The 26,513-nt window shown below is 32.1% G+C and overlaps 1 protein-coding gene across 2 annotated transcripts in view; it reads right to left on the bottom strand.

Annotated features, from left to right (window-relative positions):
• Positions 1 to 26,292, bottom strand: part of Elovl7 (ELOVL fatty acid elongase 7) — a 115,669-nt gene extending 89,377 nt beyond the window's left edge. Inside the window, exon 1 of one of the 2 annotated variants that reach the window (XM_075292538.1) lies at positions 25,694 to 26,292. In XM_075292538.1, the coding sequence (XP_075148653.1) occupies positions 25,694 to 25,696 (3 nt within the window). In that variant the 5' untranslated portion in view covers positions 25,697 to 26,292. Of the gene's footprint in view, positions 1 to 6,624; positions 6,774 to 25,693 lie in introns of those variants that run through there. The other variant, XM_075292530.1, reaches the window with a different exon arrangement.
• Between the last annotated feature and the right edge of the window lie 221 nt (positions 26,293 to 26,513).

The raw sequence follows: 26,513 nt of genomic DNA, 5'->3' as shown, positions 1-26,513 counted from the left end.
TTAAATATTGCAATATCTCTCTTCTATCGTCCGAATCGTTCGAATAAATCCCTTTACCATGATGATTTTTCAAAATCAGAAATGTTATTCAATACGTTTGACGTGAAAATGCTGTTGTCGTTGTTTTTGTTTTTAAATAAACTAAAAATAATTTACAAAATAAAATCTACCAGTCATTTCGAAAATATGATTGTTGGCATAGTTATTGCTGTTCTCAGGCTATTACCATTGCAACCAAGTAAATGTGGCGAGGGGAAAAAACTAAACAAAATTACTACTTTACAAAAGTGTGATTTGCGTAAGCCCCCCCCCCCCCCCTCTCCATCGGAATGTCTGTCCGATTTTAGCTTCGTATGTTCATTATAACTCTCACTAAAAGTTTACACAAAGAATATTTTCGCCATGTCATCTAATTCAATGATTTCTTTTGAATATTGATTGAATATCATTTATTTTTTTAAATTGGAGATTTTCTTATTTAATAAAATCAACAGAAATAATTATTATAGCATAGTGAGGGAACTTCGTAAGTCAGATCACGGGCGAGCACTCTATATCCGCTTTAATTGTTTTTGAATTGCATTTAGATGGGAACAAATATCTCACTGTCATCTCTTGAGTAAACAATGGTTTGTGAAACTATTTATGGAGTAGGAGGGTAGGTCGCCAACCTATTAATTGAGAGAGGCCAACGACTCTTCAGAAGTACACAAGTGGTTAGGAACATACATAGACCTTATAATACATAGATGAGCCATGGGTGTCAAACTATGTTTGACAGTTCCGAAGATTAAGAATAAACGAGAAAAATAAGAGCACGTTTTCCTTTTTGTAGTTTATGATGCACCAGAAGATTTATAGATAAATTAATATATTAAAACTTCATATTTGAACAAAAAATTGTGACCGAAACAGTGAAAATACGAAATTTAATTTTGAGCAGCATTGCTCTTTACAAACAACACAAAAGCAAATGCGCGAAAATTAATGTTTGGGACTGACTCTTTACGAAAAAATCAAAACGAAATGTCAGAAAATTAATTTTTGGAACTGACAATTTTTTTTAAGAGAATAGTGGATCATCTATGTATTATAAGGTCTATGGGAACATAGGCAATATGTTATATAGATGGTGCGATTCCCTCAGTAAAATTAATATGTCAGTTCCAAATATGAAGTTTCTGGTACTTCGTTTTGTGTTTTTCGTAAATTCGCCATTCTAGTCACAATTTAAATTTTTAAATATTTAATTTCATTTCGATACAAGCAATTTTTTCTTATTTATACTTTATAGAAAATTAAAATATGTTTTGCTCATTTAATTCACAATATTTTGTATGTACAAAAGTTTATATTCTTCTTTTTTTTCAAAATTTGTTAAGAAGAAAAATTAAAGACTAATTAAAAATCATTCTTTTGCAGAAGAAAGAGTCATCCACGATGTGCAGACAAATAACAGAGATGTGAATTGACTTCACTAATAGAAAAAACTACGTTCCATAGTCGTGATCGGACTGCGACAAATTGAAACGGAAACGTTCACAAAAAATCAAAACGGAATGTTCACAATTTCGTCCATGGGCGTTGACGATTTCATGAACGGCATTCGTTTTTCTTTGGCCATGAAAAGTCTTAAAATAATCGTTAGATGTTATTATGGCAACTCCCTCGGTGGTACAATGTGCTAAGGCGACTGTAACGCGTATGGTGCAGAAAACACAGGAAATTTTTTTTAATTTTGTTTATAAAGTCGTAACCATAACATTTTCAGATCATGAACGCTGGTTTTGGTTTTGACAACGCATCGTGTCATTTTATCGTTGTCAGATTGACACCGCCTGTTCTCAGTTTGACACCACATGTGTGTTGATTCACTTTCATGAACGAATCGTTTTGAGATGAGCACGACGTGCATGATTTTTTCTATGAGTTTTAAGATGTCTGTTTTATGAAAAATTCGTAAAAATATATAAAGATAAGCTCAATAATATCTAAAGACCGGTACTCTGCTCGGTTTTCGCGTTGAAACTCCATAAAAAACCACAAAATGCGAAAAACTAGCGAAATTTTTCCATTTGTGGTACTTTGTTTTTTTCGAGTTGAACTGACGTTTACAGCATGACGCCATTTGCAATGTGAATTAAGAAATAATTTATTTATTAAAACTATTTGTGTGGGTTTATAACGCAAACACGGATTATATTTTTGTTCCGAAAATATACAAAGGACCAAGGGAGTAGCAGATCAATTGTCCAAGGTAAAATAAAATGCTAATTTTGCAAGCACCAACTTAATTCCATACATAGACCAAGGAAGGTATAGACATCTCAAGTGAATTCACAGCGCTGTAGTTTGTCTGCACACCGTAGATGGCTCTTTTTCGTCTGCAATTGAGTGATTTTTTAATTTGGCTTTAATTTGTTTTCATTCCTTTGTTCTTTTGATGAAACACCAAATATTGAAAAAGCTTATAAAATTCTATACATCCACACTTTTTTTGTAATGCAAATTGACTGATTTGTACGATAATTCTCGTTTTCCAAAAATAAATTGAGTCACTTGACTGCGCAATTGAGTGGAGTGACTGCGCACTGCAAATAAACAAAACCATGGTGAATTATCAAGGTATGTCTCTATATTTTCTTGGTCTATGTTCCATATCGCTCACTGTTAAATAGCGCTCCCTCTTACCTAAATATACACCGCTATCTATTTGCGAAATAATGGTTTCTATAAAAATTTTTCGCAAGAATGAACATAGTACCGGCCTTAATGACGAACACTTGTATTGTTGTTTGCGGTGGCCGTTTATTGTTCTCAGTTTGAAACAAATATGTGACAAAATATTTTCTTAAAAAATTATTATATAATAGAATTAAATGTCGGCTCTTATGAAGAACTAACTATTTCTTCCTATGCTCTACCCAAATTGTAGATGACACTTATCGTTTTAAATCCATCTTTTGATATGAGCTTTGTTGACAATTACGAACGACGCCCAATTGTCATAAAACAAAAATTAGGAAGTAATATTTGCGAGGGCTACATATTTAAAATTTGCCGAAAGCAAAGATATAGCAGTTCGTTTTTAATTTTATTTCATTCTTGTTTGTATCAAAGATTTTCATGCATGATCTGAAACTTGTTTTGTAGATTTAAAAGCTCAAATCGTCAATGGAACCTTTGTTATTCTCTACTCGATGAGATTTCATTCAAACATTTTCACACCCTAACATTATAATTCATAAATATATGTTTAAATTATTCGGTTCTTTATCCAATAGTAAAATCATGCAAATAAAGGAATTAAAAAAATAACTTCATTCTTCTCATTTTGGACTGGAATAAATCTCAAGTGTTCGTGTTTCGCCTATCGCTTAGAAGAATATCATAGACCAAGAAAGGTACAGACGCCTCATGACAATTCACAGCGCTGTTGTTTGTCTGCACATCATAGATGGCGCACCATTTCCGGCAAAATAATAATTTGATTTTTTCTTGTTTGTTATTTTTCGTCTTTTTCCACTAAAAACAAAAAAAGTAGGCGAATCCAGGTTTTTTTACAAGAACATTGAGTGATTTGCCCGGCAATTCTCGTTCTCCCAAGATAAATTGTGCGGATCATATTTGCACTTTACAGTAATGTATGCGCAGTTTAGAGCAATGCATGTACACTGCAAACAAGCAAAATCATTGTGAATTGATTTTAGATATAGCATATACATTTCTTGATCTATGCAATACCATAGGTTAGGTTAGGTTAGGTTATGTGGCAGCCCGATGTATCAGGCTCACTTAGACTATTCAGTCCATTGTGATACCACAGTGGTGAACTTCTCTCTTATCACTGAGTGCTGCCCGATTCCATGTTAAGCTCAATGACAAGGGACCTCCTTTTTATAGCTGAGTCCGAACGGCGTTCCACATTCCAGTGAAACCACTTAGAGAAGCTTTGAAACCCTCAGAAATGTCACAAGCATTACTGAGGTGGGATAATCCACCGCTGAAAAACTTTTTTGGTGTTCGGTCAAAGCAGGAATCGAACCCACGACCTTGTGTATGCAAGGCGGGCATGCTAACCATTGCACCACGGTGGCTCCCTATGCAATACCATAGATAAAGAGATAGACGTTTCAAGGCCATCCATCCATCCTGTACAAAACTAACAGAGGCATATTTTTACACATCGAGTAATACCATAGACCGTGTCTGAATAAAGAGGTTGAATCACAATTACAAAAACAATGTGTTGTTTACAATTTTAAGAAGTCAAAATCAGCTGAAAAAGAATCGTATGGCATTGGTAAAAGTGGCAATTATTTATTCTTTCAATTGTCCAATTGACAATTGTCCAAGTGGCAATAATTTATTCTTTCAAATAATTCAAAACCCAGAGAAAAGTGAAGGTTCAAATTTAATTGCGTCACCTATGAGTGATTGCGAAGTGGATAATTCATACGAGGAACGCTGATATGCGACAAATTACAGCCTGTTTCTGTATGTCGAACGAGCTCTATCGATCAACTGAAATGGATAATTATAGCTGAATTTATAACCAAAAATCAGCTGTTTCTGTGCATTTCAGTCGATCGATAGAGTTCGTTCGACCTAAAGAAACAGGCTGTAAGTCTATAATACCCACCAAAGTTAAGAATGGATGTCAGTCAAATGGCTCTTCGCCAGCTATTAACAAATACAGTTTATGATGCAGTTTAAAAACTGATGTGCGTGGTACATTTGGAGTGGAATATTTTATCAAGATGCTAAAGTGATCTCCGATTAATTCTCCAGTTATGAATGCGTGAGTTGGTTTTAGATGCATTTGCTATGCAGTGTCATTTGGAGAGCAGCAACCACCATAAACATATGATTTTGACATCTTAAACTATGTTTGACAGTTCCGAAGATTAAGAATATACGAGACAAATAAGAGCACGCTTACATTCTCTTTCGTTTTCCTTTTTGTAATTTGCCAATTTTACACAAAATTAGAACGTTTATGATGCACCAGAGGATTTATAAATACATTAATATATTAAAAGTTCATATTTGAAAAGAAAAATTGTGACCAAAACGGCGAAAATACGAAATTTTATTTTGAGCAGCATTCCTCTTTACGAACAACACAAAAGCAAATGCACGAAAATTTAAGTTTGGGACTGACTCTTTACGAAAAAATCAAAACGAAATGTCAGAAAATTCATTTTTGGAACTGACACATTTTTTTTAAAGAGAATAGTGGATCATCTATGTGTTATAATGTCTATGGATTTAACCTTAGGGCTGTTTTCTTCTTGCACTGGATGTAACATTTGTATGGGCTATCCAGAACATCGTTGCACTGGTGTTCTATCCAGAACATCTCATCAGTGCAAGTCGCGCCGATGTTGCCAGATTGTATTTGGATAAAGTGACGCTTCTTCGATTCACAATAGCAATTTATTGTGACTATTTTATCTAAAAACATGAAATTCAAAGTGATACAGTGTCATAAATAATCGCAGCAGTAAATGTTTATTACTAATTGAAGCATTTCATACATTAAAAATGCATGATTTCACTTCTTTTCTATGGTTGTTTTTAAACAGCTGATGATAGTGTTGCATATTTTTGGAGATGTCCTGGATAAACGAGTACTCTGTTTTATTTTAGTCCTTAACGGCTTAGCATATCCAGTGCTAAAAGAAAACAGCCCTCTTCTTGTTCAGCAATGCCATAGACCAAGAAAATGTGTAGACGTCTTATGTGAATTCACAGCACTGCGGTTTGTCTGCACACCGTAGATGGCTCTTTTTCGTCTGAAATTGCAAAGACTTTGTAATTATAACAAGATATCCAAATTGCCTCTTGTTCTTGAATAGATAAAACCGCACGACTTCACACATGTTCGTTATCTATTTTGCTTGTTGGCAGGTTTCTTTGTATGGACCTAAACTCATGAGCCTATTGGAAAAAAGAGGAAGCATATAGACATCTTGTTATTTCAGAAAATCTTTGAGAAATTGAGTCACTTGACTGCGCAATTGAGTGCGATGACTGCGCATTGCAAATAAACAAAATCATTGTGAATTGTCAAAAGACGTCTATACATTTTTCGCCAATAGTTCATATTTGTTAAGGTCGGTCGGTAAGTCCTAAAAAAAAAAATAGCAGCTAATAGCTGCTAAAAATTTTTGATATTTTTTTCCAAATATTCCTCAAATAATTTGTTATTTGTTAATTTTGTCTTCTTAAAACTTGTACAAACACAGCAACAATAAGAATGTTGCTGTGATGAGTTACCAACGTCTCTCCAACATATGTTTTTGACAACACTGTTATGGACAAAAAATTTCATAAAGGTACTAGCTTGCGGAATTTAATGCTACCGAAAATTACATTAGCATAAATAGCAATGCATTATCATAATAACTTCTAGAGAAAGTTTTGCACCAGATAGTATGTTTTACTTAAGAAATATTACTAAATATATCTTTTATATCAAATTTGACTGGGAAAATCAGACATCAAAACACAAATGTGTATTTTTATTTATATATTCTTTTTTTTCGAGTAATAGTTCTTTTTGTTAGTTTTTTGTTTGTTTATATCGGCTAATTGTTTTCACTGCTTTTTTTTACTTACTTCGGTTTCACTTGTATACCACCAACGCCAAAACATTTTTGATTCCTTATCTAAATTACACACTCACAAATGCTATAGATAAAATACTGAAGAAAAACTCTACACTTGACACCTCTCGATCAATGCACAACACGCAACCGATACAAAACAGTTACATTGATCGAATAATCGCTTCGGCACGAGCCAAATACCTTTGGGCTGCTATTCAATATTTTTGGTTAATATCTGCCATAAAAATTGACACCATATATAACTTATTGTATATGCGTTTTGTTATTCATTTGCAATTTTTTTTCTAATTGCAAACATTTATATATTTATTTGAATATCGCTGTATGGAATTATTAAACTGATTTTTATTATTATAGTTATTATATTTTGTTTTTTAGTTTAATGTGCGAATTTGTTTACATTTTGGGAATTTTTTAACGCCAAAACTAAATGAAAATAATTATCCCATTGCGATGCAAGTTCGTTTACCAATCAATTAACAGAAATATTTGATATACACTGGAGAATGACTATCTCTATTTTGGTCTAGCCTTCCTCTGCTTATATTTTCTGTGTTATCTAAAGTCACGTGTCATTATTTTACCAATATCTATACCAAGGAAGAACTGATTAACTCTATTTGCAAAATATAACTGTTTTTTGCAGTACTAGATGTAGCGTTTGTAGGACCTATCTAAAACATCGTTTCACTGGATTTCTATTCAGAAGATCTCATCGGAACAATTCTTGCCGGTATTGCCAACTTGAATTTTTACAAAGTGACTTGCCTTCAATTCACAATAGCTTTTATTGTGATTAAAGTGTCTTAAATAATCGTAGTAAATATTATTCACTTTGTGAGAAACCTACACAGGAAACATATTACCAAAATATTTCCTAAAAAAAATTATGAACAAATTTCTTTAAAATAATAAAGTTTTAATTAAAAACATTGCTTTAGATTTTTTTTCATGAAGTATACGCCACGAATTTTGGAAATTTGCATCCCTCCGCTAAAGACGTGTCTTTGGAGTCAAGAAAAACTGCTTTAAAGTAAAGAAATTACCATATAAGATCAATATTGAATCATCTCATCCCGCCAGATCTATACCAAAGACTATGGAAAGTGAAACCTCTGAAAGGTGGACACCCACGGTCGCCTAAATTTTGTCCACAGTTGGGAGGTGTCAAGCTTTAAGAGGTTAATTTTAATGTGTTTATATATTGCAAACGTCCCTAGACAACTATCCACATTTGGGAGGTGCCCGATTTTCAGAGTGTCCAAGTTGGAGAGGTTTCACTGTAATTATCTATAAATTAACTGGTATATTACACTATATATATATATATATATATATATATATATATATATATATATATATATATATATATATATATATATATATATATATATATATATATAAAGGGTGATTCTTTTGAGGTTAGGATTTTCATGCATTAGTATTTGACAGATCACGTGGGATTTCAGACATGGTGTCAAAGAGAAAGATGCTCAGTATGCTTTGACATTTCATCATGAATAGACTTACTAACGAGCAACGCTTGCAAATCATTGAATTTTATTACCAAAATCAGTGTTCGGTTCGAAATGTGTTTCGCGCTTTACGTCCGACAAATTTTGTTCAGCGATGAGGCTCATTTCTGGTTGAATGGCTACGTAAATAAGCAAAATTGCCGCATTTGGAGTGAAGAGCAACCAGAAGCCGTTCAAGAACTGCCCATGCATCCCGAAAAATGCACTGTTTGGTGTGGTTTGTACGCTGGTGGAATCATTGGACCGTATTTTTTCAAAGATGCTGTTGGACGCAACGTTACGGTGAATGGCGATCGCTATCGTTCGATGCTAACAAACTTTTTGTTGCCAAAAATGGAAGAACTGAACTTGGTTGACATGTGGTTTCAACAAGATGGCGCTACATGCCACACAGCTCGCGATTCTATGGCCATTTTGAGGGAAAACTTCGGAGAACAATTCATCTCAAGAAATGGACCGGTAAGTTGGCCACCAAGATCATGCGATTTGACGCCTTTAGACTATTTTTTGTGGGGCTACGTCAAGTCTAAAGTCTACAGAAATAAGCCAGCAACTATTCCAGCTTTGGAAGACAACATTTCCGAAGAAATTCGGGCTATTCCGGCCGAAATGCTCGAAAAAGTTGCCCAAAATTGGACTTTCCGAATGGACCACCTAAGACGCAGCCGCGGTCAACATTTAAATGAAATTATCTTCAAAAAGTAAATGTCATGGACCAATCTAACGTTTCAAATAAAGAATCGATGAGATTTTGCAAATTTTATGCGTTTTTTTTAAAAAAAAAGTTATCAAGCTCTTAACAAATCACCCTTTATATATATATATCGTAAATGCGGTATCGTAATTTTAGTTTTGCTGATACTAGATTTAAAGCTAGATAGGATATATATATTGGATCCTAGTATACTTCTTTAAAGTATATATTCATACGAACACTATTTTATTAATATAACAACGGATATTTCAATGCGAAAAACCGAATTTTTTTGAATTGTTAATATAAAGGTCTGCCTTTAAATGGACATTCCACAGGAATCAGCTATTGTGATTGAAACAAATTTTATTGAACAAATGTCAAGCTGGCAATGCTGTTGCGAAGTTTTCTCCAATCTAGAAATAACAGCAAACGAAATGCCTATTTCGTTTAGGAGTTCCTAAGCTAATTTAATGTTAAACATTTGTAGAACAAAATTTTTGAAATTCATAAAGACCACAATTGTTTTGTACACTTCTTCCTCGTAATCGACAGCTATCAGTGTTAAACGCTAAAACAAATATAGATAAATTATATTATACGAAATACCAAACGATAAGACGAAAACTCGGACAGCTATAAATTCTAACATATCTCTATGGCAAAGGAATATCCCACTTCTGGGTTATTGTGGCCAAGAATGGCGCCGCTCTCACCGTCTTCGCCATACGGTTAGCACAATCAAATGTTTATATACAACTGGTGCTTGGTATTCTCACCACTACAATTGTGTGTCTGATCGCCTATGGCGGACACCTTTAGTTGTCATCGTTTATTATTTGTTGTAATTGTTGTTTTTATTGATTGTTATAGTCTTCGCAATTAAATTGACTGATTAACTTTTATTTTTTGCTATGCTGCTGCTCCTACTTCAAATGGGCTGTTACAACAAAGCAATGTCAAATGTTATCGTTATGCACTTTTTATTTATTGCCCTTATTATTTGATGTAGAGAATATACCCAGCGAAGAAGAAGGTATATGCATAAATACATTGATTATATTTTGACTGTGATAAATATGGGCCAAGTTCATATTTTCTAATGGCCATATAAATGTTATTTATTGGGAATAATTTTAATTTGTGAATATTTATACATATATTAGTTTTATTACTTCATGTCTATCATATTCTAAAGGGTGATTTGTTAAGAGCTTGATAACTTTTAAAAAAAAAAACGCATAAAATTTGCAAAATCTCATCGGTTCTTTATTTGAAACGTTAGATTGGTCCATGACATTTACTTTTTGAAGATAATTTCATTTAAATGTTGACCGCGGCTGCGTCTTAGGTGGTCCATTCGGAAAGTCCAATTTTGGGCAACTTTTTCGAGCATTTCGGCCGGAATAGCCCGAATTTCTTCGGAAATGTTGTCTTCCAAAGCTGGAATAGTTGCTGGCTTATTTCTGTAGACTTTAGACTTGACGTAGCCCCACAAAAAATAGTCTAAAGGCGTCAAATCGCATGATCTTGGTGGCCAACTTACCGGTCCATTTCTTGAGATGAATTGTTCTCCGAAGTTTTCCCTCAAAATGGCCATAGAATCGCGAGCTGTGTGGCATGTAGCGCCATCTTGTTGAAACCACATGTCAACCAAGTTCAGTTCTTCCATTTTTGGCAACAAAAAGTTTGTTAGCATCGAACGATAGCGATCGCCATTCACCGTAACGTTGCGTCCAACAGCATCTTTGAAAAAATACGGTCCAATGATTCCACCAGCGTACAAACCACACCAAACAGTGCATTTTTCGGGATGCATGGGCAGTTCTTGAACGGCTTCTGGTTGCTCTTCACTCCAAATGCGGCAATTTTGCTTATTTACGTAGCCATTCAACCAGAAATGAGCCTCATCGCTGAACAAAATTTGTCGATAAAAAAGCGGATTTTCTGCCAACTTTTCTAGGGCCCATTCACTGAAAATTCGACGTTGTGGCAGATCGTTCGTCTATTCATGATGAAATGTCAAAGCATACTGAGCATCTTTCTCTTTGACACCATGTCTGAAATCCCACGTGATCTGTCAAATACTAATGCATGAAAATCCTAACCTCAAAAGAATCACCCTTTATAATATGGCTGTTTTCTTTTAGTACTGGATACTCTAAGCCGTGAAGGACTAAAAGAAAGCAGAGTACTCGCTTGTCCAAAACATCTCCAAATATATGCAACACTGTCATCAGTTGTTTAAAAATAATCAAAGGAAAGAACTTAAATTTTGCATTTTTAATGTATGAAATACTCAAATAGTAATACATATTCACTGCTGCGATTATTTATGACACCAATTTGAATTTCGTGGTTTTCGATAAAATAGTCACAATAAATTACTATTGTGAATCGAAGAAGCGTCACTTTATCAATATACCATCTGGCAACATCGGCGCGACTTGCACTGATGAGTTGTTCTGGATAGAACACCAGTGCAACGATGTTCTGGATAGCCCATACAAATGTTGCATCCAGTGCTAAAAGAAAACAGCCCTAATATAAATAGATCAGCTGATTCTTTAAGTTGTGTATTTTTGGATAACGAAATTAAAATGTCATTGAACTAGTTAACTTGAAACTAAATAGCAAATGGGTATTACCAATATGCATAATATGCTAAGGTGGTATTGCGGAAGTGACTTCCAAATGTCAAAATCTATTTTTTTTTTTCAATTGAACACATCATCAACCGATCCATCAAAATAGAATTATTTAAAACTGAAAAGTTTTTGCAACTTGAATAATTGTTATTACATTAATGAAAATTTATAAATATTGCCCACGATGAAATTTTTAATTCCACGTTCACAATATGCTCGAAATCTCCATTTTTGATATTGGAAAATTCGTTAAGTATGGAAAGGTAAACACGAAAAAGCCAGATTTTGAGTATAGTGTAAACGCAGTATAAAGGTGATGTATGACAATCAGATGATCACAAATAATCCACATTGAACATTTGTGGTACAATAAACAATTAAAATCATTCTTTATCCTTCACAGAAAAAAATATCACAAAAATATTTAAAATTACAAAGGTTGATTGAATTTGAAAACATAATCTATTAAAAATTAACTGATACAATTAAATTTTAAATCAAATTGAAAACCTTAAAAAAACTTATATTTTATTCGGAAATAATTAATTTCTATATAAATATTACTTAATATTTTAGTATAATTATTTACAATTATTTATTTTTTAATATTATTTATTATATATTAATCATTGGTTCATTCAATATTTACTCAAATCCAAATAAAAATCCAACTATAATTATAAGCGTAAAATTCATTAGAAAGTATGAACTCTTATAAAATTTATTTTTTATATTTTTATTAATATTCCATTTAGAGATGAAATAATTTTAAATAGATAATTGATGGCTTCAAATAAAAAATAATAAACTTATGCGACAAAAATCAATTCAATTTTTATTTTAAAAATTTGAGTGAAAATGCCGTGAGAAGCAATAACTTTTTTTTATTAATGTAAATATAACCATAGCGATAGGCAAACACTTGGAATACCGTGATGGCTAGCGGCGTGCCGCCAAATGAAAATCTATTCTAATTCCTTGGCGGAAATGAACTCACCACTAACTATTCAACTCCTTTATTAGGGCTGTTTTCTTTTAGCACTGGATACCCTAAGCCGTGAAGGACTAAAAGAAAACAGAGTACTCGTTTATCCAGGACATCTCCAAAAATATGCAACACTGTCATCAGCTGTTTAAAAACAATCACAGAAAATAAGTGAAATCTTGCATTTTTAATGTATGAAATGCTCCAATTAGTAATAAATATTTACTGCTGCCATTATTTATGACACTGTACCACTTTGAATTTCATGTTTTTCGATCAAATTAGTCACAATAAATTGCTATTGTGAATCGATGAAGCCTCACTTTACCAAAATACAATCTGGCAACATCAGCGCCACTTGCACTGATGAAATGTTCGGGAGAGAACACCACTGCAACGATATTCTGGATAGCTTATACAAATGTTGCATCCAGTGCAAAAGAAAACAGCCCTATTTAATACATATTGAAAATTTGGCCAACATAGCATGACCTTCAAAAACACTTTGAAACCAGAAAAGAGGACATTTTCGCCCACAAGCTTATTGCATTTGTCGTCGCGGCGAAAATGTTGCTGTCGCTATGTTTGTATTTACACACTTAGGGCCTGTTCGAAAGCGAAACTTTTTACTAGCATTGGTAAAAATTTGACGTGAACCGAGGTGAGTATAATTTCACTAGCCCAGGGTAGCCCCCTAAGTAAGAAATTTGACATTGTTGAAAATTCTTGACATTTACGACATCACTAGGCTTGGCATGTTTTGATTATAGGCCGGTATGCACCTCTAGCGAAATTTTCGGTAGCAAAAATTTATTTAAGTCTACAACAAAAAAACAGGGCCGTGTACATAAATTTTAAACCAGCTAATCGCTTTTAAAAATTGTTAATATATGTTCCAAATATTCCTCAAATAAATTGTTTATTATTTACAGACCTTTTAAAACTTTTACGCACACAATGATTGTAATAAATTAAATGTTTGCTGCCAAAATATGCTTTTGACAGCCCTGTTATTTTCATTAGAGGTGCGTACCAGCTTACGAAATTGAACGCTACCGAAAATTTCGTTAGCATAAATAGCAATGCATTTCTTATGGGAATGCAATTTTTCGCTAGAGGTGCATACCGGCCTTATATCAAAGCAAACAAAAAGTAGTTTTATTTGTTAAAGAAATGAGTACACCAAATTAGCAATTGTTTTTCACCATAGTAAATTGATATCTCACCATAGTAAAAAGTTTCGGTTTCGAACAGTTTCGAACTTAAAATCCTATATTCCTTGGCGGAAAATAGTGTAGTGTTGCCATCGTTTATCGAGTGTTCTAATTATATTCAAATAACTCAATAAATAAAAAGATGCTAAATGTTTTTATTCATCTCCAAAGACTCGGTAACAAGAAAAGAGGAAATTTTTGTCGACAATTTTATTGTTTTTGTCGCGGCAAAAATGTTTCGTCTATCACTATAGTTATATTTAAATACTAATGTCTATATTCATACTATATTAAATACTAATGTCATAATTCATAATAATTTACAGTTTATCGAAGAAATTTGTATTGTACGTTACGTTAACTTTTATGAATATGGGGGTAACGCTTGCTAGGATCACAATAACCAATACTATTTGATAATTCTATACAATAAAAAAATGTGTTATTTTAGATGAACAGATGATGACAGGATAATACACTTTTTAATAGGTGAGTTATGTAAATCTCTTAAGTGTTTTATTTGTCACGGTCCAGTACCTTTTTGTTGTTAAAACAAAATGATTAAAATGGCATTCATAGAAAACGAAAAATCCAGAAACCATAAGTGATCCAAGGATGACAATTAGAGAATTTTCGTTAACAACAAAAATTAAAGTCACAAATTATAGTTTAAGTTTTAACCAAAAGATCATTAAATTTGCCATACGTGATGGATTTAAATTGATTTTTATCTGCGATCTTTGTAAGTAGCATGAATTATAAATTATATCAGCATAGCGTATGTAAATGTTTTTGTTTTTATGAATATTTGGGTCAGATCGATAATGTAAGTTTTTGTGTGTCCGTCAGTCCCAATGAACTTCAATGTATATATATAGATATACATATGTGCCAATATTACAATTGATTGATTAACACTGATGCCCGCTTAAAGTTGGACGAACTTTAAACCCCAATGGTTGATTTCAACACCTGTTGTTGTTGCTACGGCATCATTAAAAAAAAAATTCATGTCAAGTGTCTCTACACTTCAAAGATCAGTTTTCAAAAAACAAAAACAATAAAATCATACTGGCTAGTTGGTGGTGGAGGGACAAAACAAAAACATATCTTCAATTTATCAACTTTCTATGATAAGCGTTTTTTTCCCTGATGTTTGCTTATATTTGCTAGATTTCTATTAAATTTGCATTTGACATTGTTTCCAAAGCAGATTTAACAGATAAACGATTAATTCGAACAAAAGCAGCGAAAATTAAAGTCAAACCACAAGTCAAAAATTTTCAAATTCCCGGAATACCTACTACACCCATTGATAGGGAACAACCTTAAAAAAACAACAACAATAAAACCAAATGATCACAGGGCAACAAATATGGAAAATGTGCAATCAAAACCAAAACAAAAGTTTTATAAATTATATCAAAGAAGATGATATGCCTGCAGGGAATGAACTCAAAAACGAAATCCCACCTAAATAACAATACAATGTCATTGGGCAAAATGACACACGAAGATGAGAAAAAGTGAAAAATTGGAGAAAAATAAATAAATCGACTTATTATAAAATCGTTTAATATTGTTGTAAAAACAACAGAGGTAAATATACACAATGAACTAAAAACAGAAGAAACAAAAAAAGCAATCATTTACAAGTGGACCACCACCTTGGCTGGGGTTGACACACTGACTAGCCTTTGGAGTGGCATTCGAGTTGCATCAGTGTTTTGGGAATATAGGTACTACCAACAAAAACCAAAAAAACTTGTTTCGTATTTGGATCGAATTGTAAAAATGATCACCCATGAAAAATACATTAATTTCGAAATATTATAAGCGGCAGCAGTAAACAGCTAACTCGATTTGCTCGCTTCATTTTAAAGCACAAGCATCGCAACCAATGGCAGATAATTAAATAAATTTGATATTACTTGTAAATAAAATTGACCCTGAAAGTTAAAAGAAATCATCAATGATTTGCCGCACTCTATACGCACACACACATACTCACATCTCCATTACACTAGATTTTGCTGAATTGCTGAGAGCAAGCATATACACTCACCTGTTCATTGTCTTTGGGAATTTCTGCAATCACATTAAAAGTCAGACGAATGACAGGAGAAGAGTAGGAACAATATATAACCTGATATCACCAATATGCATGACAAACAAGTTTATCCCTAAATTCAAGGTCATTACATTTTAGACCATCCATCCGCTAACCTGTAACTTACATCAAGTTGAGCATTGAAGACATGAAATGACAAGATGTCTCAGTGCTCACACTTCGTGTGTGAGCACTGAGACATTGGATTTCCCTAAAGCACGACCTTCACCTCGAGTAAAATGTTTGTCACCCATCATCAATGAATTACAATTGTTGCTATGGATAATTTAGGCGGTGTTTAGATTTTCCTCAGAAAGGAAACAACGATGTGGAACTGTGTTATCGCATTAAAATTGTAATAATATGTAAAATTGTGGCGGTGTTTAGATTTTCTTCCAAAAGAAAAACATGTGGAACTGTGTTATCGGCATGCAAAAGAAATGTATAATGGAGAATTTATCGCATATAAAGCGAAATTTATTTCAAAGATCTGGTATGCAGCTCTAGAAATAATTTCCATAGCTGGCAGTTGAAATTTAGTTAAAGTGGATTTTGGTATCGGATAAATCAGGTTTACTACAGAAATATTTGTATTGTATTCCCCTTCTGGTTCAATGTGGAGTTTTTCGTTAAAAGTAGATTTTGGCCAGCGATTATTTGAGTCGATTTTCGAAAATGTCTAAAGTCATTTTTACGACTACAGAAAGTCGGCTTCGACTTTCACGATTACAAAAAGTCGTATTCGATTTTTTTTGCCCAAAAATATTTTTTTCAAATTTTGTAGGAGGGTTGATATTGATTGTTTACATATTTCTCACATTAAGCCTGGTAAGCAGCTCTTCCTGTTATATGTCGATAGCGCAGTTCAATAATGTATTTCTTATGTAAAAACCACCGTAAACCATGTAAAACCAACGGGAGCCACCGTGGTGCAATGGTTAGCATGCCCGCCTTGCACACACAAGGTCGTGGGTTCGATTCCTGCTTTGACCGAACACCAAAAAGTTTTTCAGCGGTGGATTATCCCACCTCAGTAATGCTGGTGACATTTCTGAGGGTTTCAAAGCTTCTCTAAGTGGTTTCACTGCAATGTGGAACGCCGTTCGGACTCGGCTATAAAAAGGAGGTCCCTTGTCATTGAGCTTAACATGGAATCGGGCAGCACTCAGTGATAAGAGAGAAGTTCACCAATGTGGTATCACAATGGACTGAATAGTCTAAGTGAGCCTGATACATCGGACTGCCACCTAACCTAACCTATCCTACCTCAGTAATGCTGGTGACATTTCTGAGGGTTACAAAGCTTCTCTAAGTGGTTTCACTGCAATGTGGAACGCCGTTCGGACTCGGCTATAACAAGGAGGTCCCTTGTCATTGAGCTTAACATAGAATCGGGCAGCACTCAGTGATAAGAGAGAAGTTCACCAATGTGGTATCACAATGGACTGAATAGTCTAAGTGAGCCTGATACATCGGGCTGCCACCTAACCTAACCTATGTAAAAACAATGGATAACAATGACTCACGAATTTTTTTGGTACATTCAAAAAAGTGAACCCTATATTTCACTAAAACCGATTTAATTATATTTTAGTACATGGGTTTCCATGATTTTAATATTTTTTTTTTGCTTACGTTAGTACTAAAACAGAGGAAAAAATTATACACAAATGAGGCATAAAGATTAATTAAATTCATGTCCCCCACAAAATAGTTCAGAATTTCTTAAAATTTATAATATTTACCATCTTGTACATTTTTGCAATTTTGAACTCCATTTTTTTCCTTCAAACTACGAAATTTTATTTAGTAAGTGAAAAATAATAATTTTGGCTAATAAATTTTCTTGAATTTGTCGAAAATTATTTACTAATTTTTGTGAAATCAGCTTGACATCTGCATTTCTAATAAAATTTATTTAAAGTTTTCTAAAATTTTTTCTAAGATTTTCTTTCCCGGTGGGTTCACTGTTTTTCCAGTGTAGCACAAAACCACTGCATTTCTTATCGACAGCAGTTAGCATAAGTTAGTGTTAAAGATGCTTTAGAAACTAACAAGAATTTCTGTCGAAAATTCCTTTCCATAACAATATGGAAGTTTTATCAAGTGTTTCTTATGGGAGACAATGCAAACAGTCGATAACATCGCCTTCTAAAAAAATTGAATTAAACTTGAATAAAATTGAATTAAACTTGATAAAAAATTAATTGGTTTCATTAAATATTTAATTAAAATAATAAGCAATTACAAAAAATTCTTTAAATATTTAAATTTTTGTATTGACATCGATAATTGAAATAGTCATTGACGTGATTGAAGAAAAAAGTAAGGAAAGTCCAATGTCGGGCGGGGCCGACTATATTATACCCTTCACCACTTTGTAAGTCCACATTTTCGATACCATATCAAATCCGTCCAATGTGTTGGATGCTATATGAATCCATACACATATATTCTGTATATCTGAGCAGATCTGTACAGAGTTCTGCAATACTTATAGATTTTACATTTAAGTCGGCTAATGCGCTGAGGTGGAACACAATGTTAGTAAAAAAATATAGGAAACATTTAAATATGAACCAATTTTGAGGCAACTTCGCAAAAGTGTTTTTATGATTTATCGGTCGATAGATGTGTAACAGAGTAGTAGGAAAATTTGAGTCATTTTGAAAAGTTTTCGACTTAGCAGTGATTGATAAAGAAAATGTAGGTAGGTTTGCCTAAATCGGAAAAACATATATATGGAATCTATATCGAAATCTAAACCGTTTGCAATCAAATTTCACATGCATAGTTACTTTGTTGAATCTACTCCCTGTGCAAAATTTCACGTAAATCGGATAACAATTTTGACCTCTGTGGTCATATGACGGAAAATCGGGCGAAAGATATATATATGGGAGCTATATCAAAATCGGAACCGATTTCAAGCAAAATAATCACGCATATGCAGAACCTTAATTCTACTGCCTGTGCAAAGTTTCAAGTTCAATTCTACTTCCTCTGCAAAATTACACGTAAATCAGAGTAGCACTTGTGCCTCTGTGGGCATATTAGTCCAAATCGGGCGAATGATATATATGGGAGCTATATCTATATCTGAACCGACTTCAACTAAATTTTGCACAATTAACGATACTATAAAACGTACTCCTTGTGCAAAATTTCAAGCAACTCAGGGCAAAACTCTGGCTTTTGAGGCCATATAAATCCAAATCGGGCGAAATATATATATGGGAGCTATATCTAAATCGGAACCGATTTTAACCAAATTAAGCCTACTTAACAATACTATTAAACGTACTTTTGTGCAAAATTTGAAGCAAATCAGGGCAAAACTCTGGCTTTTGGGGCCATATAAGTCCAAATCGGTCGAAAGATATATATGGGAGCTATATCTAAATCTGCACCGATTTCAACTAAATTTGGCACAATTAACGATACTATTAAACGTACTCTTTGTACAAAATTTTAATCAAATCAGGGCAAAACTCTGGCTTTTGAAGCCATATAAGTCAAAATCGGACGAAAGATATATAGGGGAGCTACATCTAAATCTGAACCGATTTCAACTAAATTTGGCACAATTAACGATACTATCAAACATACTCGTTGTGCAAAATTTGAAGCAAATCAGGGCAAACCTCCCGCTTTTGGGGCCATATAAGTCCAAATCGGACGAAAGATATATATGGGAGCTATATATAAAACTGATCCGATTTAGCTGATATTTGGCAGTTTTTACGGGACTGACAAAACATTCAGATGTACAAAATTTGAAGAACGTGGGTTCATAAATACGTGAATTATGATCAAATCGGTGATAACTATATATGGCAGCTATATCTAAATCTGAACCGATTTTTTCCAAAATCAATAGCGATTGTCTTCTACCCGAAGAAAGACGTTAAGTCAAATTTGAGGACGATCGGACTTAAACTGCGACCTGTACTTTGTGCACAAAATTACATATACAGACAGACGGACGGACAGACAGACAGACGGACATCGCTAAATCGACTCATAATTTAATTGTAAGCCGATCGGTATACTATCAGATTGGTCTATGACAATTATTTCTTGGCGTTACATACAAATGCACAAACTTACTATACCCTGTACCACAGTAGTGGTGAAGGGTATCATTAAATGGAAACCGAAGATATTGATATATTTGATAACTTTACTAAAAAAATGATAATATTCTATATTTAATATATTTTTAGTTTTAAGTAGTCTGTAAGGAATATTGTATTTCCATAGACCTAAATAAACAAATAAAAATAAAACATTCTTCGAAAGTAAAATAGAATTCGAAAATTGTCAAAACGCACAGATAAAATGGATAGGAAGTATTTACAAATTTTACAAATACGTAATTAACTGAAATTCTACGAAAATGCGAAGACTAAATTAGGTGATGAATGCTACATAAAGTCACCATTGATAAGAAGTTTTGAATAAAATGTTGACACGTACTTCCTCTCTTTACTGCTCATTTGACGCAATCTTATGAATAGTTATTCTTTTTCAAACGTAATGTCACGGTTGTAATCCAAAGTTTTCAAGATCATAAGAATACCATTGACGTTACAAACTCTTGGTTGCAAAAAAAAAAAACATATCTACAAACAAACAGAACCAAAAACTTACCATTCTTACAAAATTTACTCACGACTTGCCAGATAAATAAAAGTATTTCACCAGATAACCAACAATCTACGTTCATTATCAAACAAACAATTCAAGGTGGACAATTGTAGACATACAGACGAAACTATGGTTTTAATATGAATTTTTGTTGAGAATGCAGAAAATAATGAGAATGCTAAAAATGAAGATCAAAACACAAATAGCAAAAACCCCAAAACAGCTTCAAAAAAAAAAAAAAAAAAAAAAAAAAACATTCGAACATACTTTCTTAATAGTGCTAATCACTAATGTTCACACCCATTCATTGTAGCGCGTAAATAACCGATACGATACTACGGACAATTATATGGAGATTTACTTTTAGATAAGCTTTTAATTTTAAATAGAGATAATCTTGGTAAATTTTAAGTGAAATGAATTACGCAAATGACAAAATAAATATTTACATATCTAAAGCTTATATACAGTTCTAGTTAAATTAGTTAAGTTACATATCGATAAAAAAAATGTCTATAAAATGTAAAAAAAAATAATATTTTATCTTGTTTTATCTTTATCAATTTTCTCTAACCTCTTTTTTGCATAAAAAAAGCCTAGCAAATGTGAAAATTCCTGAATCCAATGTTATTGATTGTTTACATATTTTCCCAATAGAAAACATATGGTAAAACTGTTTTGCAAATTTTCGCTAACAATGCATACCGAACTTAAAAGAGCGTTCACACGGAATGTTTTATCTATGTTAAGAAATAATTTATGAATATGTGACCGATATTTTTTTTCATCTAGAGTTGCATACAGGTCCCTAGCATTTCTTTATGATTCATTTTATTATTGACCCCAAATCGATATGAATTAACATAGTATATTATAAAATGTGTGGATTATGTAATGAAGTCAATGTTAAACCCGAAAAATTAACAATGTAAATTAACCTATTTTTTTATAATAAAAATAAAAAAAAATAAAATTGACAAATATCTTAAACAAACCATTAAACAAAAATATCTACAGTAATAAATAACAAAAATTATTATTTTATATATTTATATATATATTTATTTTAAAATTAAAAAATTAATACACCTAAAGAATCTAGAAAAATGCATTTAACATTTGCATTGTAAATATATAACCTAACTTACCCCCATTTTCATAAAGCTCCGTTAGTGTTCCGTTAACTAACCAACTTTTAAACTGTATTATAGACGAAGCTGTCATCTTGCCTTTATATTCCAAAGGGCAGTTAGGAACTTAACTGACGAAAATAGTTGAGTTAAAGTTAACCGGAGAGAAGATATTTGCAATTTAATTTCTGTTAACTGGCAGTTAAAGCCTAACGAATCTACATGAAAATGGCCGTTAATTTAATATCGTTTTATTGTAAAAGATATAAAAAATAATTTTGTATTATCACTACCTATCAATTAATTAGATTAAAATATATGAAATATTATGTCAGTTAGGTCCTTCACACCGTAATAGAAAGGTAGTGTCAGTTCGACAACTATCATTTTGTTTAAGTTAAAGGCCAGTATACACCTCTAACGAAATCTCCGCTACCCATAAGCAATGCATTGCTATATTTCCTAACGAAAATTCCATGATTTCATAAAAATATTACTTTTAGATCTTTTCAATTTATTAATTATAAATATATTTACAAAATGTCACTAAGAATGACTATATCGTTACAAAATCTACTACAGCTATTTTCGTTTTTCTTAGTGATGTTCAATATTGATGGCAAAATACTTTTGGTACATTTGCCATCACAGTTGACGATTGTTATAGTGTCACTTAAGAGTTTATGGCAGAGAAGGGGTTAACATTAACTTTAAAATGGTGGTAGGGTTACAGCAATCAGCTGTGGTCAGTTGATGCAAAATGTTAATGGATAAATCCCATAGTTTCAATGTTCAAAATGTATCTTAAACTATTTTTGAAACTGTTGAAGGATGCAAGGTCTTCAAAATAAATCACAATCTGATTATGGATTTTTAATTTTATATATCGGTTAATTTAAATAATTTTTATATAAATCATTTGTGCTTGTTTTTACATTAAAAACAATTTCGTTTCACCCGTAACAAATTGGAACAAATAGGGAAATAATCCTTCTTGTACCCTGAGGGGAGATACCAACTTTGTCATCCCGTTTGTAATACATCTAAATATTGGTCTCAGACTAGATAAGGTATATACACACAAACAAATCTGACCAAAATTTTTCCAATTAAAATTTTAATTGAATTCTAAAAAGTTTTCAATTGAAAATGTAATTGGCCGAAATTTTTGTTTTTTAATTGAAACAAAAATCAATCACAAAAATTAATAGCACCAATTAAATTTTTAATTGAAAATTGAAATTTCAATCAGAATTTACTTGGATCAATGAATTTCGTAATTGAAGACAAAAACTATTTTTTCTGTGCATATTCATGGTTGTGGTGAAATTCTGATTCGATCTAGTGGTGTCCGTCCGTTCAACACCCATGTAAAAATTTATCAATATAGGTTCATAAATATTTATAGCCCCCATATAAATCGATCCCCAGATTTAACTTCTTGAAACTCTTGGAGGTGTAATTTTCATCCGATCCGGTTGAAATTTGGTACGTGATTTTAGTTATGCCTTGTAATAACCATGCAAAAATTGATCATATTGGTTCACAATTATATATAGTCCCCACATTAACCTATCCCCAGATTTGACCCCAGGAACCTCGTGAATGAATGTTTAGTAGAACTTAGTACGCAATCCATGGTGGAGGGCCAAAGTTTCGGCCGTATTTACTACTTAATCTTAGGTTTACTAAGAGACTACCATTTATTTTTAAAAGCTGACGCTACCTTGAATCACATGAAAATCAAAATATACAGTGTCAACCATTTTTGTGTGTAACATCTTTCCAATAAAGATAAAACAAAATAAAAAATATATAAGTATTTATTTTTAAGGGTGATCAGATTTAATTATTTTTTAAATAAAAAATAATAATAAATTCAAATATTTTCATATATCATATATATATATATATATATCATATATATATATATATATATATATATATATATATATATATATATATATATATATATATATATATATATATATATATATATATATATATATATATATATATATATATATATATATATATATATATATATATATATATATATATATATATATATATATATATATATATATGTAAAAAATTATTTATTTTTATTTTTATTTTTATTTTAAAGAAATCACAAAGGAATCATTTTTTTCCTAACAAGTCTTTAATAGGGAAACACATTTCCTAGATTAAAATTTTATTTTAAGTTTAATCTTATTAATAATAATAATTTATGAAATTTCAATTGGATTTTGGTATTGATTCCGACTTGGGGACTTAGCTGTCTTAAAATCTAGGCTCTATAAAATTAAAATTAGGGTACAGACCTGATCTATCAAATTTTCAGTTTCTTATTCAAGTACAAATAAATTTAAGATTAAACATCCAAAAATTTTTTCTTGATTAAAAAAAAAAACATGCAAAATCCTCCTCCTCTTCTCCTCTAATCCAAACATTTAATATCCCAAATAATTTAAAGAGTATATTTTTAAAAAATGCTTTTTTTACTTTAAGGAAAATTTTCCTTACTTCACAGACATGTGACTTTGACAGGGGAAAGCGATTTTCAAAGATTCGTGGCCTAAATTTTAAGAAGGAAATTTTTAAAACGAAGATTATAAACTTTCATTTCGTTAATTTGTTTTTTTTATACGATGCGCCACACTGTGGAAGAGGGTATTATAAGTTAATGCATATGTTTGTAACACCCAGAAGGAGACGAGATAGACACGTGGTGTTTTTGGCAATAATGCTCAGGGTGGGTCCCTGAGTCGATATAACCATGTCCGTCTGTCTGTGAACACATTTTTGTGATCAAAGTCTAGGTCGCAATTTAAGTCCAATCGCTTTCAAATTTGGCACATGTTCCTAATTTGGGTCAGAATAGAACCCTATTGATTTTGGAAGAAAGCGGTTCAGATTTCGATATAGCTCCCATATATATCTTTCGCCCGATATGCACTAATATGGATCCAGCAGCCAGACTTTTATACTGATTTGCTTGAAATTTTGTACAAAACTAACACTTAGTCGTATAGTCAAGTGTACAAAATTTGATTGAAATCGGTTCGGCTCCCATATATATCTTTCGCCCGATATGGACTTATATGGCCCCAGAAGTCTGATTTTTGGCCCAATTTGTTTGAAACTGTGCACTAGGAGTACAATTAGTAATGCAGTTAAGTGTGCAAAATTTGATTGAAATCGGTTCAGATTTAGATATAGCTCCCATATATATCTTTCGGTTCTAATAGCCAGAGTTTTGGCCCATTTTGGTTGAAATTTTTCACAGGGAGTAGAATTAGCATATGCGTGCCAAATTTGGTTGAAATCGGTTGAGATGTAGATATAGTTCCCATATATATGTTTTTCTGATTTCGACAAAAATGGTCAAAATACCAAAATTTTTCTTGTAAAATCGCCACTGCTTAGTTGAAAAGTTGTAAAACTGACACTAATTTTCCTAAGCTTCTAATACATATATATCGAGCGATAAATCATAAATAAACTTTTGCGAAGTTTCCTTAAAATTGCTTCAGATTTAAATATTTTCCCATATTATTTTACTAACATTGTGTTCCACCCTAGTGCATTAGCGAAATTGCCCATTATAATATTTTTTTTTCTCTTAGAGCAGTTAAACCCGAATTTATGATAAATGTTTCAACGACTTTCTCTAAAATATTTTATTTGCTTTTAAAGAAAATTTTTTTGGCGTCAAAAGAAACCTTGGTTGTCTGAAATTTCGTTCGTCAGAAAACTCTTCTTGCAGTGTATATTCATTAAAGAAATCAAGGTAATAAAATGCCATGCAATAAATACTTTAAAATCACAAAGTCTTGAATTTAAGTCAATCATAATTTGGTGTCAATGTCAAATATATTCCTTAAATATATGCCAATTTTTTCTCAGTTTTGTTTTTGTACAGTGACTTGCATTATTTGTTGGCATATAAAACTCGTTTTAACAAAAATAAAAAACGAATAAATATTTTTATCATCTCATTTGTTTCATAATATATTTTTTTTAACTACTAAATTGTTTATAACACACTTTTGCATTCTATTTGTAATTAAATAATATGCCACTTACCATTTTTTTAAAGTTAAAATTGACAAAAACAAACAACAAAATTAAACAACACGCAAGTTTTTTGGCCTCCTCTCCTTGTTTCGTAATGTGAGCTTGTGTTAATGAATGGGAATCTTGAAATTATTTTGTATGTATATATATTTATTTGTAATTTCAAAACAATTTCTTAAAATTAGCACTTGTCTTGGGATTTTTCAGTTTTTCACTATTTTTAATATTGTAGTTTTTTTTAATGATTTTTTCAATTCAAATTTCAACACTTTTCTTGATTTTGCATGGAAATATAATCCTTTGGGCAAATGATTAAGTGTAACTTTGAAGATTGTTTTCAGCTTTTTCAGTTTTGTTCGGAATAACTTTTAAACTTTTCGCTTTTGCAATACTTTTTTTTTTGGTAAATAAAAAATTTTCAATTATTAAATTTTTGGTTTTCTATTTTTTATTTTTTTTTTTGGGCTCTAATCAATGCTTTACAAGCCTAATTTTTTTTTAAGAAAATTTCCAGAAAAAATATACTAAATTATTTCAAAATCTCAGAGTCAGAGTTAGTTCCACAGACAGATAAAACACAACGTTTCCGTTCACATCTAAATCACTGTAATACGTTTCATTTCGCTTTGTTGCTTTACTTTTATATGGGCCCATACAGACTCAGTTTGATTTGAGCCAAGTTTTCAATATTCTGAGTGAGAAAAAATTACATTCGCTGAAGAGTGCTGGTGGTAAAAGACAAGTAAGTGTGTGTATGTAGGCGATTACTGTTCCAAGGCTTGAGTTTGTATGAGAGACAAAATGAGATTCTGTTGATAGTTGAAAGATT

This window comes from Haematobia irritans, chromosome 1 (genome assembly GCF_050003625.1).
Source record: "Haematobia irritans isolate KBUSLIRL chromosome 1, ASM5000362v1, whole genome shotgun sequence".
Lineage (NCBI taxonomy): Eukaryota > Metazoa > Arthropoda > Insecta > Diptera > Muscidae > Haematobia > Haematobia irritans.
Note: the sequence above shows the minus strand (reverse complement) of the source record. Positions and strands in the feature narration are given on the sequence as shown.